At 38.9% G+C, this 17,272-nt stretch overlaps 1 protein-coding gene across 1 annotated transcript in view; it reads left to right on the top strand.

Annotated features, from left to right (window-relative positions):
• CPNE8 (copine 8) overlaps nucleotides 1-17,272 on the top strand; it is a 210,902-nt gene that overhangs the window by 84,277 nt on the left and 109,353 nt on the right. Inside the window, exon 6 of the mRNA XM_058307782.1 lies at nucleotides 3,034-3,110. Coding sequence (XP_058163765.1) covers nucleotides 3,034-3,110 — 77 coding nt within the window. The remainder of the gene's footprint in view (nucleotides 1-3,033; nucleotides 3,111-17,272) is intronic.

Below are 17,272 nucleotides of genomic sequence, written 5' to 3'. Positions count from 1 at the left end.
AGAGTCTATGATAAAAATGTATAGATTCACACCATATATTTCTTGGTTCCCATTTTACTGATTTAATTATTTAATTTCCTTTTGTTCAGCAGTGACAATGTTTGTAAGTTCCCTTTTATTGTTATGTGTCTACCCTAATATGGACATACTTAGTATATCTGGTTTGTTCTTCTGAGTAGGTATAGCACAGAACATTTACTCACATTTGTTATTCCATTCACAAAATCCATTTAATATATAGTATTTGTAGCTGCCCATCAACATACCCTTCGAAAAACATATGTTTTTTGCTGTCGATACAGAAGAGCAAGAATAACTTCCAAATCTTGAGTATTCAGCTCCAGAGAGCTGCCACAGGACTTATAGGAATTTAGGTTTGTTAAAAAAAACCCATAAATGTATTTGTAAACTCTGTTTTGAAATTGGTAAAGACATATTATTACTCAGAAGATTTAAATTAAATATGTTAATGCTTTACCTTAAACTTTCTCCCTAGTTGAAAGAAAAATTTTAAATGATTCCCAATTTTATGTTGGTATATTCATCATCTGCCACCAAGTTCCAGATAAGAGTTATTTTCTGTCACTTGCTCTGCCCACTTCCCCACTTCGCCACCTCTACCAAGTGCAAGTACAGTTTATACTAAATCCTGTTTCTTTTTCTTGCACTTTTCCATGCCATTTGCCGTAAACATACTTTCAGCCTTAACAGTTTGCTTTTATTAACAATTATAGTCTTCTGATCAACCTGGCTTCCACTGTTTTTCCTCACTCAGTTCATTCTGCACACCGGTACCCGGGTAATCTTCTGAATACACTGTTTTAATGATGTCCCTACAAAACTGAAAGGCTTTTAGTTGCTTCTGATTACCCCAAGACTTTAATTCACCTTTTTGCCTAGCTGAGAGGGTTAGCCACAGTCTTGGCTCTCTTTCTCCATTTCCGTCCTTTGCTTGGTCTTCATGCTTTCCTCATTTCATTTACCTCAACTCGGATCTGTTCTTTAAAACTACAATGTCCAAAACTCTTTTTCCTCTTCACTCGTCTGATTTCTACCTGGCTGTCAAGGCTTACTTCCTTTGGGAAAACATTCCCCTAATTCTAGTCTACAGGGGTCTCTTTTCTCTCTTTAGTCTTTTTTTAAAAGTTTTTTAAAAATTTTTTTATTTTTATTCCCGCCCCTTCCCCAATTGTCTGCTCTCTGTGTCCATTTGCTGTGTGTTCTTCTGTGTCCACTTGTATTCTTGTCAGCGGCACCGGGAATGTGTGTCTCCTTTTGTTGCGTCATCTTGCTGCGTCAGCTCTCTGTGTGTGCGGCACCACTCCTGGGCAGGCTGCACTTTTCTCCCATGGGGCGGCTCTCCTTACGGGGTGCACTCCTTGCACGTGGGGCTCCCCTATGCGGGGGACACCCCTGCACTCCTCACACAGGTCAGCACTGCACGTGGGCCAGTTCGCCACAGGGGTCAGGGGGCCCTGGGTTTGAACCTGGACCTCCCGTGTGGTAGGCGGACGCTCTATCAGTTGAGCCAAATCTGCTTCCCTCTTTAGTCTTAAAGACAGCCCCCACCCTACCCCACACCCCATCCTGCTTTTCACTTAAGTACATGGTTTTTCCTTTTGTGGCTTCTTGGGCTTTTGCATGGCTGGATCTCGTTGGACTAGAAGCAGAGGGAGCGTGGCTTAGCAGAGTGGCTGTGAGTCAGCCTTGGCTTATGTGGCTCAGGGCAAGTTACTTTCTCTATGCCTCAGTTCCCTCGTCTGTAAAGTGGGGGCAGCACTTGTCTCTTACTGTGGGTTATGAACTATTGATGTCTTCATGTTTAGGACACGTCAAGCAGTACTTGGAACTAGTGAACCCTTGTTGTTGGCTATTTTTACTTGAGAGCAGTCATTTCTCTGTCATTTCCCTAGAATTAAGTACAATGTCTTGCCCCCTTGACAGAAGTTCTGTTGGCTCTCATTTTGTTTAATAAATCTAAAACAACATTTACTTTACTGTCAGTCCCTTGTCCATCCTTCTTAGGAATTCTCTTGGGATAGTTCACTGCCCCCAAAATTTATGGTGATCTCCCACCTTCTCCTTTAGGACAAGGGCAGTTCTTTGAATCATTTACAGGCTAAACACAAAAGTATGGATCTCTCACTGAAACACAACCATGTTTTCTTGACCACACATCCAGATGGAAATCGAGCCCTTATTTCGTGGATAAGTGCGGATGTGTTAAATTCTCAGGCAGCGTATCAATCTACAGTCAGAACATCTGGGTTAGTTCTGGTTCTGTGATGTTACTGATTGTCTAAAACATGGAAAATCAACCTCCTAGACTATTAGTTTCTTTTTATATATGAAATGCAATGTTAGTAACAGGCCTCTTATTTTGCAGGGTTATTTTGAGTCTTGAAAAAAGTCATTTGGTTGAGTGTTAATGAACTTTATAATGTAGTATGCCTGTTTTTAGGCACTTACTGTGTGCTAGCATTAACTCATATAATAACGCTGTGACCCTCAAAACAGCTCTATAAGGGAGGGACTAATACGCTTCAGAGTAAGGAAGGTTTCTAGTACTTGCTTTCAAGTACGTGGTGCTGCTGGAATAGACACTTGGCTGTGTGACTTCCTATCACAGCTTGAACCAATGGTATCATGCTGCCTCTGTAAGAAAAAGTCTATGAGAAATAGCCGCCGATGTCGTGTGCTCACGATTGGTCTCCAGTAGTTTAGCAGTTACAGGGACATTCAGACCCAAGCCAATTATGAATCCAAAACATGGGACTTTCCTTTTCCATTTTAGTTCAGAAAAGAAAAGAAATGCAATATCTGAAAATTCACATAAACGTGCGCTGTGCTTAAAACACAAAAGACTGTGCAATTTTGTGGGAGAATCACATGCTATAATTAATACATATTGAACTTATTTATTATTTTAAAAATTCAGTATTTCAGCAACAAAGACAATGCAAATATATACAAAGTGTTTAGTGTAAACCTAGTTTGAGAACTTATGAGCTTTAATCCTTTTATCTATTTTAGGACTTTCTGGGACAAGTGTTTTGTACATTGGGGGAGATTGTTGGTTCACAGGGAAGTCGCCTGGAAAAGCCAATAGTGTAAGTATTTTTTAATTCAGACAATGAAATGTTAACTCTTCAGTCAGTTTCTATTTTGGTAGTTTGGAATTCATGATACATGGCTATATACTAAAATCTTACTTGAAATTTTTCTTGCAACAAATAGTTTTGACATGTTTGTTAAGGATCATTTATATTTCAGCTGTCATATGCCACATTAAAAGATGTTCAAAAGATGAAGTGAACAGATTGAAATGAGAAAATATGTTGTTTGCTTTTTGGTTTTATTAATTCTTAGATTTAGTACTTTTTGAAAAAGGTATTTTACTTTTTTGGGGTCAGGAGGGACTATAATAGCTCCACCTTTTATACCATGTGTTTAATGCATTTATAGTGATTGAGATTTTAATAATAACATCTTTTACCTTCACCTTCAATTCTGGAATCATGTTTCATCTTCATATCAAATTCATAGGATGATCTTCTTTTTTCCAGTTCAAACTAAGGCAGAATACAAACTCTAGAAATTTTTTCCCTAGCTTTTCTCCCCTCCTTCCTTCCTTCTTCACTTGCCCTCATCTTGCTTATTTGTATTCACTTGACTTTTTATAAAATCCAAATATCTAGGAAGAATCATAGTGCAAATGGATAGCCAACCACAATGTCAAAAGGTTTGGGGGATTTGTGATCTGTTTCCTCACTAATCCTTAAGAATCTCAAACTCACAAAAAAAAATGTTAAAACTCCACAAATCTGTGGCCTTCTGATATGAAACATTCTCCCATTTACTGTATAAAAACAAACCCAAAACAGTACTATGCCATACCTCTGCAGGCTAAGAAGAAGTCTGTGAATTCTAATTTATTTTATTTAACTTGCTTTTCTTCTTTTTTTTTTTTTAACTGAATGTCAGTTTCCAGAGAAGAATGTGTAATTTGTTTTCTCATAGCTATAGGATGTGATATCCTATAATTATATGGTATATATCCTTCAAATGTACTTATGCTCACTTTAATAAGTAAGGAGTGATCTGTAAAAGCAAATACAAATATTTTCTTAAGTGTACATGATTCTTAATGCATTTTCTGGTCTAGTGACTTACTATCATCCTTGGAAGATCACTAAATCTCTCTTTCTTTTTTGCTGAAAGAAGGATCAGTAATATATACAATTTTAAGGAGAAAATAAAAGCAGTGAAAATTTAGACTTTTCATTTCAGAGAAACAGTATAGAGATTTCTGTGGCACTGGTGCTCATTTTTTATACTGGTAATTTTACAGGGTGTTTTTTTTTCCTCTGTAAAATGTAATTGTGTTTCTAATTTCAGAAAACGGTTATATTACACAGAATTTTTCCCAGTGGAAAATCATATTTATATTAGACTTTATATATGATATTATTATATGGTGGTAAATTTTATTGTATAAATAGAATATAGTATAAATGTGGTCCTTGTTCAGCTGACTCAATAATTCCCATTAGATAGAACCAATAAAAGCAAATTCATTCTAAGAGGTGAAGATACCTAGGCTAATGTTTGACAGAATATGCAAATGCTGGTAATATTTGCTCTTGTTGAGTCATGATCATTTTACATAATCAGAAAGGAGGAGATGCCCTTTAGATTTTTCTCAGCTCTTGCTGAGAATAGAGTAGCATAAATGAAGTAAAGCCTTAGAAGGCTGTTAGACAACATGTATCTATTGTAACTACACAGTCCTTCATCTGGTGGTGTTTTTATTGAAAGTGCTAATGTTATATCTATCTTCTTGAAAGAGTACAATTCAGTCAGTTTTCTCAGTACACAGTAACTCATCTCTTATTCAGCCCTCGCCCTTTTTGGGAAATCTTCTTAGGGAACAAACATTAAGGAAGGGTTTTTTAAGGTATTCTTATTGTTTTGGGCACTGGGAGATTTTTAGATGTTTTTAAGAAAGCTTTGCAAAGCACATATTAGTACTAAATGGGTAAGGAAATGTAGAGTGTGACTGGAGCAAAGAAACTGCCTACAAAAGAAAGAAGTAAAGAAACAAAATTATAAGAATTTTTAGGATGGTGGGTTATAACATGAAGAAATTAAATTAGTTACTTGAAATAAAGAGAACAGAGGAAAGAGAAGAGAGAGGAAACTCAAGCGAGAGATTAATCAACAATAGGAGAGCAAAATTGAGTTTGATTACCTTCCTTGTTTAAGGGTATTTGGACTTTATTTTTAAAAGCATCCTAAATATAATCATGTACTCTCACCTGAGCAATTACTCCCATCTAGGTGAGCAGTGGATTGGAAAAAAAGCGTTCTGTAGTCATCCACTGTATTGCTTGAGATAAGACTGGCATTTATTAAAACTGCAGTTATGAGAGAGGCACGTATCTAAAGGACAACATGTGGATTGAAGCACAGGTCCACTGATTTTAGCACTGTCCTGGCCTCTTTGAAATCCAAGGGCTTTGAGAGAAGATGCAGCTTCTATGCAAATGGAATTTTACTCCCTTACCTCAACCTCAAATAAAAAGCAATCAAAGCCATTTATAACTTTTGTTTGAAAAAAACACAGCTGGGTTGAGGAAGAGAGTGAAGTGCTGTTTGCGTGGAAGCTTTGTGTGCTCATAATGTCAAAGTAGCCCTTGCAAGCAGCTGTTCTACTCCATGGATTCTTCAGATTCCACACCCATTTCTGCTAATCCCTGCTCAGTGGCATCCTTTTCCATGTCTTTTTTTTTCCCCCCTGAATAATCCCAATTGAGCAGGTGGTGAGAAGAAATGGAAGGGTTGGAAGATACGGGATATCTCCATGGAGGAGGCGATGGCTTTGGGAGAGAGAATGGAGCCAATTGGGGAAGATGCAAGTTAGGAAGGTGTTTTCTTCTCTCGGAAGAAGCTCTATGACTAACACCACTTTTATAGATCCCGTGTTATATCACATATTACATAAAAACATTGGAATACATGATGAAGTCCATATTAAGGAGGTAAGTATATTTAGAGGCGTAGGGCTTACATCTCTTCCTTACAGACCCTTCTGCCTCCCCCACCCTTCCCAATCCTACCCTACTTCTGCCTCCGTGAGACCTCCTCTGCCACCCTTCCTGTATGACTCCGCCCTCGCCAGGTCGTAGCTATGGAGTTAAAAGGTAGCATTGTAGGATGGTCACTAAACAGCCTGTTTTTCTTGGTCTGTTCCTCATTGCCTAAGATAGAAACAAAATTTGCACACTCTCCTGTTATAGCCGCCACCTTTTGTAATCTTGTTAAGGAGTTGGGTCATTTCCTCCACATGGGTGAAGCCGGCACACCTCCTAAAGTAGATAATTGACCTTTAATTACCAAAATTGCCTTACCTTAATAAAAAAGCCTTTCTGTATTCCTAATAGTATTTATCTGAACAGCATTAACCAAGTGATTTAGCTCTTATTACTAATTTGTTTAAGCCTAGAGATTTATTTTCCAAATAGTCTCCATTTAAATTCTTAAGTTATTCGAACTATTCCCTTGTTTTCTTGCCTCTAAATGGCCTAAATATTTTTTTCTGTTAAATTATTCAGAATAATTTGTTCCAAGTTCTTAGTTGCAATTGTTTATAATATCTCCTCCGACATGTTCTTTTTAAATTGATGATCTCTGTAAGATTTGGGGACTTAAAGCAGACATACTAGAGCTTTAAATTATTTTCAATCAAGCTTTTGAAAATTATAGTACCAAAAAAAAATTTTTTTTCTTGTACAGACTCATGCCCTATTAAATAATCACAGTTTGAAGTTAAACTCAAATCTTTTTAAATTCTGTGCTTCAGTTACTGTCATTTTTAAAAGTAGACTTTCTCTCAGGAGGCTTTTATTTTTAAGTTATATGGGAACTTAGGTAAAATATTTTGAAGTTGATGTTCAAGAATTTTTAATAAGTGTGTTAATAGCAGTTCAGCAGTTTCAAAATTTCCAACAACCTGGATTCAAGTTTTGAGCAAACACATTTCTCCTATCTTAATTCTATCCTACACTTTTGGTCTTTTCCCTGAACCCTCCTAAAATGAGTCTTCTGCTGCTTAATTTGTCTGCAACATTTACTGTGCATTCCTGTGACTCATCAGCTCCTCTCTTTAGATTGTCCCAATATTATTTAGCATTATACCCACTCAGCAGTGCATTTTCTCATGCTGTGAGATTGTATCCAATTTTCTGCATGATGCTGTCAGAGTTTTACTTCTTCTATCTTTAGAGATTTCAGTGATGGATTCAGTAAAGCCTTCCAAAACGCTAGAATCAACGTCAGTTTAAGAAAGATTGCCATCTCCTCTGAGAAGAAAGCATTTATTATGTTCTTCATGTAATAGACCTATTTGTTCCTGTTAACTCATGACCTGGCATGACTAGTTCTGCAGAAAAGGACGGGACAAGTGAGAAGGGCTAGTTGTGATGAGAAAGTAGATTCTCCCTCTAGGAGGAGCAGGGACCACAGGAGTGAGTCTGAACTAGCAGTTGTTTTGGCTAAAGGAGGTTCAGAACAGAAGTGGAAGAACTATGCTCTTTGTAGACTGTCAGCAGCAGTTTGAGATCTGGGTAATCACAAGTGGGTGGGGGCTAAAGGAAGGGATCCAAGGTGATTATCCAAGAAAGGGTAATTTTGAACAAATTTTATTACATAGATGGATGAGTGAGTGTCCTGAGAGGTGAGAAGGCTCTACGGACAGGGATTCAGAGGCAGGTGGTAATTGGAAGACCAGCTTGCAGTCAGATGAACACGAATCCCACCTCTGGGCAGGGTTCAGGGAGAGTCTGATGCTGGGTCAGGGCAGTGACTGCATGAAGAGATCTAGTGTCAACATGAAGAGGAAGAAAAGGTGAAAGAGGAATAGGGGATGGTACCTTGAAGGTGAGAAGCACAGACTTACTATGAAGCAATGTACGTCTTCATTGTCCAACCTTTTGCTTGTGAAAATATAGTCCACTTTGGGGAAAGGTTGTCCTTCAAAGTACTCTTGGCTTTATTAACTTCTATGCTAATTAGGTCGATACTGTTATACTCCCTAATTTAACTTAATGGCAAGAATCTCGGGCTAGGAATCAGAAGGTGATGTTTTTAGTCCCATCTCTGCTCCTAGCTTGCTATGTAATATAAAATTTCACATATGTATTTACATCTTTGGCTCATATTTATAGTATGAAAATTTTGGTTCAGAAATAAGTAAGTAGCTGTGATACCAAAGTTGACAGTACGTGGGCTTTGGGGAAAGTCATACTTGGGTTTCAAAATTTATTAGCTGTATAATTTACCTTAAATTACTGAGCTCCAGTTTTCCTCATCTGAACTTCTAAGTGATATTTTTAGAGGGTTGTTATAAGAAATAATAGTTTATATGTAATACATCTGTCATGGAACACACTAGCATTTATTAAACATTCAAATGGCATTTATTAATAATGCTATTAAAGATAGCTAATATCTTTGAGGAAAGAGCTCTTAAATCAGATCACCTAATAATCTGCGCTCCTCTCTCCTCTCTCCTGTCTCTTTTTTCCTTAGAAAAATGTTTAGCTTGAGAATTCGGCAAACTTAGAGAAAGGGTAATTTTGAACAAATTTGATTACATTGATGTAAATTGTTATGTTATCCTAATATAAATATTAAAATCCATTTTGTTCTCAGTGTGGAACTGAACAATCCAATTGGGGAAGTAGGGTAGATTTCTACTTTAATTAGTTTGAGTTTTATAAGTGTTTTAGTTTTTGGAAATAATACCCTTCATTTCTAGGGCACTGAACCCATGTTCAAATTTAATTGCAACAAGTAATCTAGAGCTCTATATCAATTAAAATTATTTGGTTTTTTTTCATTTGCAAAGATCACGCAGATTATACGCATATGTCATCTCCATACGATTCAATATGTTAAATATGAAGCACTGATTGCATCTAAGGGAGAAGTTAAGTGTCTCACAGACCTACAATAAACCATTTAATATCTCCAGGACAGAACTCATCGAATTTTCTGATTTGAACAGAAAAAGCTTATATATTTAAAAACCAAGAGTAGAGGAAATTTTACCACATTTTCTTATGATCCTGCATGCGAAATTTAATAAATATTCAGTTGTACCATTTTCTTACATTCATTCACAGATTGGAGTCCATGCTCTGGAAAGATCTCCCAAGGATGTAATTATTTATCCCGGATAAGCAGATTGTATACAGCTGCAAACTCCCACGCTTCTCTGCTCCACTCAGAAATTCCAGTAATTTCAGCTACAGTCACATAGATTAAGAATTCTTCAGAATAGAAAGACTTGAAAAGGATATGACCAGTCTGAGAGATCTGGCTAAACTAAAAATTTTTTTTAATAGCCCTTACTATCATTGTTAGAGACAAACTCCAGTGGTTGATCTTTTATTCTGACTTGGTGTAACATTTCCCTATTGTCTAAGACTTGTGTAGAAGTAACTCATTTAGACATCATGGTTTCAGAAGGAAAAAAAAAAAAGGCAAACTAATTTTGTGTCAATACTTAAACTGCGTAGACCAAATAATTTACTGACAGGATTTGCTTACTTTTCTGTCAGAAAGATACAATCTGAGTGTAGTAGGAATCTTAGCAAATCTTTTTATTAAAAAATGATTTATTCAACAAATCTTTATTGGGGAAACATTGTGAGCCAAGCGCTGTTGGGCAGTAGGGATACAATGAAGAAGATGGAGAGTTGTTCCTGGCCCTTAGGGAACTTGCCATCTTGAGGAGGACAGAGCCAAATTAAGAGTATTGGCGTAAGCCAGAATATGTTGGCCGTTTTTAGTATTTTCTCATTAATGCAGGGTGAAAATACATGGTTTTCAAGCCAAGAGATCCATTCACTTCTGTGTAGAGAGAGAAAGTTAATTACTGCTGAGTTAATCTAGGCCACGGGGACAGTAGTTTGGACTAGGAAGATGATGAAAAGTATCAGATTTAAGATATGCTTTGGAGGTGGATTTCACCAAGATCAGTGACAGATTGATGGTCTGGTTTGAGGAAGAAAATTTCAAGGATGTCCTTCAGATTTCTTGCATGAGTAACTGGCTGGCTGGATGCTCCGTATTCTGATGAGGAGAAGATTGTCTGAGATTGCCTGAACTGTTCTGTTACTTTCAGAAATGGGTGGGTCATTTCAGCCCTGTGTTGTAGGTGATTGCTTTCACCCAGAATGTAAACTTTTGGGAGACTTTTCTGTTTGTATTTGCACAAACCTCATTGGGTTGAAAAGCCTGTGGAAACATCACAACTGAAACAATCTGTGATATGTTGGAAGGCGGCTTCTAAATTAAATAACCATTCCTAGTTTAAATTTTAGCCTCTGTTAAGTTTGCAAATGGTTACCACTTTTATAGACAATATTGAGAAATCATATTGGGATAAAATATTCCAGAGGAACACTGTTTCTTCTAGTGTGAAATTCATTGCTCTTGTTTCTTTCCTCTTGTACATTACCTAATTTTCTTCTGGTATCCAAAATGCTGGCTAGGAATATTAATGCTATAGGTAGCAAACTGACAGATGAAAATAGAACTTTATGGGCCAACCTTGGAACATTAGCATCATTCCAATTGTGGTCTCAGGTCTAACCCACTGATGAAATGAATGTTTAGAACGAACATCTGGGACTTTCCTCTGCTTCTGTTTTTTCACTGAATTGATTCTGAGTCTTCAAAGCAGGTAACAGGGACAATGCATTGTTCTTTTAAAATAATACGAGTGGGTAGCTTGATAGAGTTGTTATAGTGCATCAGCCACTATTCTACCTGCTGTACACACAGTAACTTCCTTAATCCTTCTAGCACCGTTATAAGGTGTGGGTATTGTTGTCCCCATTCATTAGAGGAGGAAATTGAAGCAAGGAGTCTGGAGAAACCAAGATTCATATAGAGAGTGCATCCATGTACTTAACTGTTGCATGTTGTATTCAGCAAATAAATATATTCATACACAGCTTGAAAGAAGTTTAATTTTTGAAATTTTGATTCAGTTTGATAACACAAAATTATCTAATGACGGGTCAAGTGCATTTCTGGGTGGTGGGAAGCGGCTTCAAGGGACACCCTTTCCGACTTAGGTCCTGTGGATGAGGTTCTTCGGTCCTGAAGTCTCAGCTCCTGCAGGCTGCTGGAGGCTTTCATAGGATACGCATTGAGATTCTCCTCTTCCCTGCAAACACTGAGAGGATGGCAGTGACCCCGCCAGTGAGGGGAAGTGCAGCTCCCCAGTGCCAACCAGTCTTCTTCCATGGTTACCTACAATGAAATTACTCTTCTAGCTTTAACTTTCTCAAAGCCAACACATAAATACAGGAAGAGTATTAGGAAGAATTAAAAAAATAAATCCACACCTGGTATTGGAAAGATTTTTAAAAGTTAGATCTTTTTTTTCCTCCTGCTCTTCTGGAAAGTCATCGTTTTGAAGTCATGATGTGATGACCAGCAAATCACACAATGCTCTGGTCACTCCTGGCCATTACAGCTGGCTCCATCTCTAACCGTACTAAGCTTTCTGCTGTTTGTTTAAATCCCTTTCAAAGTCCCTACCTGTGTGGTTCATACATTCCTCGGAGGGTGGAAATGGGGACAATCAGAGATATTGTTAGTGTTTTTATTTACTTGAAAAAAAAAAACTTCTGAATATTTTCCCTTGATTGGACTATGGTGCCACTGTAGGTCCAGGTGAACTCTAGCAGTACAGCAGCTTGTCCTGAGAATAAACTCCAGTGAGTGAAAAATGTCTGCAAATCACTGTCTGCTTTGATAGCAGTACTGATTGGAGCCTTCCAGTTATCATGAAGATAGAACAATTGGATCTCAACTCTTTCCTAGCTTGACTTAACTCTGATGTTGGTTTTTTTTTTTTTTTAAAGATTTATTTATTTATCCCCACCCCTCTCCCCCTTGTCTGCTCTCTGTGTCCATTTGCTGTTTGTTCTTTTGTGATGCTTCTATCCTTATAAGCAGCACTGGGAATCTGTGTCTCTTTTTGTTGCGTCATCTTGTTGCATCAGCTCTCCGTGTGTGCGGTGCCATTCTTGGGCAGGCTGCACTTTCTTTTTGCGCCGGGTGGCTCTTCTTATGGCACACTCCTTGCACGTGGGGGCTCCCCTACACAGGGGACACTCCTTGCGCGCATCAGCACTGCACATGGGCCAGCTCCACATGGGTCAAGGAGGCCTGGGGCTTGAATTGTGGACCTCCCATGTGGTAGGCGGACGCCCTATCCATTGGGCCATGCCACTTCCCATGACTTAACTCTGATGAAAGACTCTTAACACAGTGGGAAGTTTAGTCAACTGACATTTCCAAACACATCCAGATTCTCCCCAGATTCCAATGTATATTTGTAGGAATTTATTTAGTAATTTTTAAAATAAATACATCCTTTCCAGTTAATTGTGAATTAGCTTCTCCTAGCATTATAGGAAGGATCTTCACCCCTTTGTTTCATGCTATTTTTGTTTGTTTCTTTGCTTTAAATTATTTATTGTTCTTTCTTAAGCAGGTCCAAAAATAATCAAAGGAATCTCCAGTAGATGTCCCTGCCCTGTTCTTATTAATTCTTCTGTGAACCAGGACACATGTAGGTGCCACAGCATGCCGGAGCAAAAACACCTGAGCAACCTTATAACATTCACTCAGGAGGCTGAATACTTTCCCCCAGCCCTTTCCTCATAGAGCAATTGTGAAAAAGCTCAAAAAGAAACCGTTTATCACCTGTATTGCCAGGCCTGTTGTTGTGCTTTGCAAATAGTAAGAATTCAATAAATGTGTATTGAACTGAATTATACAAAATAAGTCACATTTATCTGCTTCTTTTTTGTTAAACACGTTAAATGTCTCTCCTGTGCATTAAAACTTTGCACTTTAGTTTCCCAGGACTTGGAAGACAATTTTTAGATGACAATATTTTTGCTATAGATTACTCTAACTGCTCTATAAATGCAAAATATATTTTTAGTTATACTAACAGCCTAGTAGATCTGTAGGTAGCGGGAGAGACCTAGCATATCACAATCACAGAAATTTCCTTAAATGTTTTTTACATATATGGTGTTTAAGAGCTAGAAGGCACCATTTGTTTAATAATTACATCTAAAGAAAACCTCAGTCTTCAGAGATTGAGCAGTTTACTTTGTTGTTAACCGAAAAACTGTGAATCAAGCCATTGATTGTGTTCATTATGATTCTGTACCATGATAATAATCATCTTGCTTTCATTTTAATGTCAACATTTACATTCTAACTGTAAAACAAGATCATTTTTAATTTAATTACAGTGTTAAAAATTACAGGGTAACAGATGGATTTCTTAATGAGCAGAGTGTTTACAACGTAAAACAAAAGTTGTAATTTCAGTTTGCTGGCATATGACATATTTTTTTTTTTTATTGACTTTGTAATAATATTACATCAAAAATATATATGTGAGGTCCCATTCAACCCCACTCCCCCACCCCCCCCTCTCCCCCCCAAAACACTCGTTCCCATCATCATGACACATCCATTGGATTTGGTAAGTACATCTTTGGGCACCTCTGCACCTCATAGTCAATGGTCCACATCATGGCCCATACTCTCCTCCATTCCATCCAGTGGGCCCTGTGAGGATTTACAATGTCCGGTGATTACCTCTGAAGCACCATCCAGGGCAGCTCCATGTCCCAAAGACGCCTCCACCTCTCATCTCTTCCTGCCTTTCCCCATACCCATCGGGCATATGACATATTTTAACAGTAACATACTGTGTTTCATTTCATGATACCTGATGGATTAAGACCCTGGAAATAAGCATCTTGTTAATAATTTAGGAATAAAACATATTGTATATAAAGGTAAATGCATCATATTTAAATTAAATGAATCAGTTTAGAAAAACTGTACTTGCATGGATCTTTTATTTTTGCCTTTCGAAATGACATAATTTCCTCAAGTAATTATATCTCCAGAGAAAACTAATATACTAAAAGTTTATAGACTTTACTTGAGTGTTAGTGTTAGAATTTTAAATTATTGAGCTAGTTATGTGGCTTTGTGTTTTCTTCATTTGATGAAGGTTTTGGGTTTCTTAGGTTTTAAGTATCAGTTTGGCAGGCCTACAAATTATGCTTCTTCAGAGTATGTAATATACTCTTTATAGTCATTAATATATAACATTTCGTACCCTATATTATCTTCCAAGCTCAATACGGATTAAAGTCATCAGCACAATGTCTTAATTTCTTATTCTTGGTTCGGGTCCTTTTAGAAATCTCTGTTTCATCATTGACTCCATTGAAGCAATTCTACTTTGCCAGTGAATATGTCAAAAGTCTTGAGTTGGCGGTTGCTTTAGCCGCAAGAGACCTACAATCCCTGTGTGTCATTTTATCCCTTCCCATTTAGATGCCATGGTCAAGCATTTTAGCTCACCTGTTGCCACACCTTAACATTCTCCCATCCTGTCCCCATCCTGGGGCACCCTCCACCCCAGCTGTCCACTTTCTCTGCGTCGATGACCACATGGTCTGAGCACTGCCCGACAGTGACACAGGCCCAGCCGACCGAGGCCTCTACAGATTCCTAGTCTCTAGCCACAGCTCTCGAGTCAGTGCACCGAGTCCCTGTGAGCACATCTCCCTTTAACCTCAGCAGGCATTCCCAAACTTGAAAACCTTCAAGCCCTCTGTCATACACCCTTTTCTCTCCTCACTCCCAGGCAACGACCGTGCTTTTCCCTCTCACAGAGTAGAATGCCATAACAAAGACTAGTTGCTAGAGTTGCTCTTTAGTCCCTACTCTGTCAGGCACTGTATTAGTTAGGGTTCTCTGGGGAAACAGAATCAACCAGAGAGATCTGTCAATGTACGCGAGTCTATAAGAGTCTCTTACGCAGCCGTGGGGATGCACAAGTCCAGGTTCCACAGGCAGGCTGCAATCAGGGACCGCAATGAAAGTCCAAGGAAGGTTCTTGATGAGTTCTGTGAGATATTGGCTGTCCAAAGACGAGCTGGGAAATTCTCTCTCAATGCTGGAATCACTTCCCCTTTTTAAGGCATTCAACTGATCGGGTTAAGCATCACTCATTGCTGATGGCAATCTCCCTGGTTGATATAATTGTAATCAGCTATCTGTGATTTACCACTGCAGTAAAGTCAATGGTGACTAAAGCCCATAAATGCCCTTGTATTACAGTTAGCCCAGTGCTTGCTTGACCAAACAACTGGGCACAGTCACCTGGCCGAGTTGATACAGTAGCCTAACCTTCACAGGCACTATGCCAGGAGCTTTCAATCCATGCTGTCATTTAATCTTTTCTCAACCTCGCAAAAGAATATTAGTCATATTTTACAGGTAAGGAAAGTGAGGCTTAGAAAGAGGCTTGCGCATTGTCAAGAGAGCAAGGAAGCCAGGAGCAGAACTGGTTTTCAAAAATCAGTTCTGTCCCCGTTGTCTGTTCTCTTTATGTTATATTAGATTCCTTAAACTTTCTTCACCTTTTTTTGGTTGGTTTGTTTTGGTCCCACTAGAGGGGATATTTATTTTACCTTCTCCCTTTCTGCTTAGCTGAGGCTAATATCTTTAAAGAGAAACCATTGCCTCTGTCTGAGTTCGGGATTTCACACCATACGGACCTCCCTGGGGACCTTACCTAGCTCTTCTCACTGATGTTTCCCCACCTATGTCTCCTGTGTCTTCTGCTCCCACCCCTTCCTCCCAACTCCACACACACACGTCCTGCTTCTACCTCTCCATTCTTACAATAGTAAGTGATCTTCATAGACTTTTATCATACAGCTTCTCAACTACCACTCCTCCTTAGCCCACTCTTGATGACTTTGCTTATTTGGGACCAGAGACCTCTGCTGTGCCAAGTCCTTCAGGTGATCTTTTTTGTCCTCTTGTGACTTTTGGTGTTAGTGGCTGTACTAGTCAGCCAGAGGGTGCTGATACAAAATACCAGAAGTTGGTTGGTTTTTATAAAGGGTATTTATTTGGGGTAGGAGCTTACAGACACCAGGCCACAAAGCATTAGTTACTTCCCTCACCAAAGTCCATTTCCACATATTGCAGCAAGGTGGCTGCTGATGATTGCCAGGGTTCAGGCTTCCTGGGTCCCTCCATTCCCAGGGCTTGCTACTCTTTCCTCTGTGTACTTACTTCCTGGGGCCCAGTTTAAGGCTTCAGCATCAAACTCCAACATCAGAACTCCAGCATCAAAAACTCTCCAGTCTGTCCTTTGCCATGCCTTTTATCCTTGAGTCCCCGCCCACCAAGGGGTGGGGACTCAACACCCTACTGATATGACCCAATCAAAGTCCTGATCATAATTTAATCATGTCCAGACCAGTTTACAAACATAATCCAATATCTATTTTTAGAATTCATAATTACAACAAACTGCTACAGTGGCTGGCCATGTCTTCCTTGAAATTCCTCTGCCTTTGCTTCCATGTTTCTGTCTCTCCTAGTTTTCCTCTTGGTTCCTTGGGAAGTCCTCTTGCACTCCCTACATGCCTGAGAATGACCTGAAATTGTAAAATAAAAATTTTTTTCTGTCGAAAAAGTACCCACCTCTTATTGGAGTCTTCAGTGTGTCTACGACTCAATAAAGTGTTAGACTTAGAGCCTACCGTTCATGTTACTCTGGTCGATCTCCTCATGGCCTTGATTTCAGCTGTCACCAAGTGCCATAGATGCTCATGTCTTAGGTCAGTCAGACTTCTCTCCTTGGCTCTAATCCATGGACACAACTGCCTGCTGAACGTAGATTTCCCAAAGAAACCTGAAATGGATATGCCCCCAAAATGAATTTATCCTCGATACTGTCAAGAACTCCTCCTGCTCAGTTCTTTTGTTGATGCATCACCAGTTTCTTAAGTAAGATGGCTGAGAGTCACGGTGCACTCCCTTTCGCTCCGTCCCTCCTCTCCCAGACTCCCTCGCCAGTCCCTCCCGTGTCTTTGTGAAGCACTTACTTGCCTCCCCAGCTGGCTCTGCTGTTAGTCTCAGCCTCAGTCTAGTCTGCATGTTAGTGGTCCTTCTGGGGTCAGAGCAGCCCTCTTCCCCTGTTTTAAATCCTCCCATTCTTCCCATAACCTTTAAAAAATCTCCACCCCTTTTCACAGTACGTGAGACCCATCAAGTGTATTATTCCAGTGTATTTGTTTTTCTTCTCACTGAGCTCCTTTAGGCCAGGGACTATACATTCATCAACTTT

The sequence above is a fragment of the Dasypus novemcinctus genome, chromosome 12 (genome assembly GCF_030445035.2).
Source record: "Dasypus novemcinctus isolate mDasNov1 chromosome 12, mDasNov1.1.hap2, whole genome shotgun sequence".
Taxonomy (NCBI): Eukaryota; Metazoa; Chordata; class Mammalia; order Cingulata; family Dasypodidae; genus Dasypus; species Dasypus novemcinctus.
This window is presented reverse-complemented; position numbering and strand designations above follow the sequence as displayed.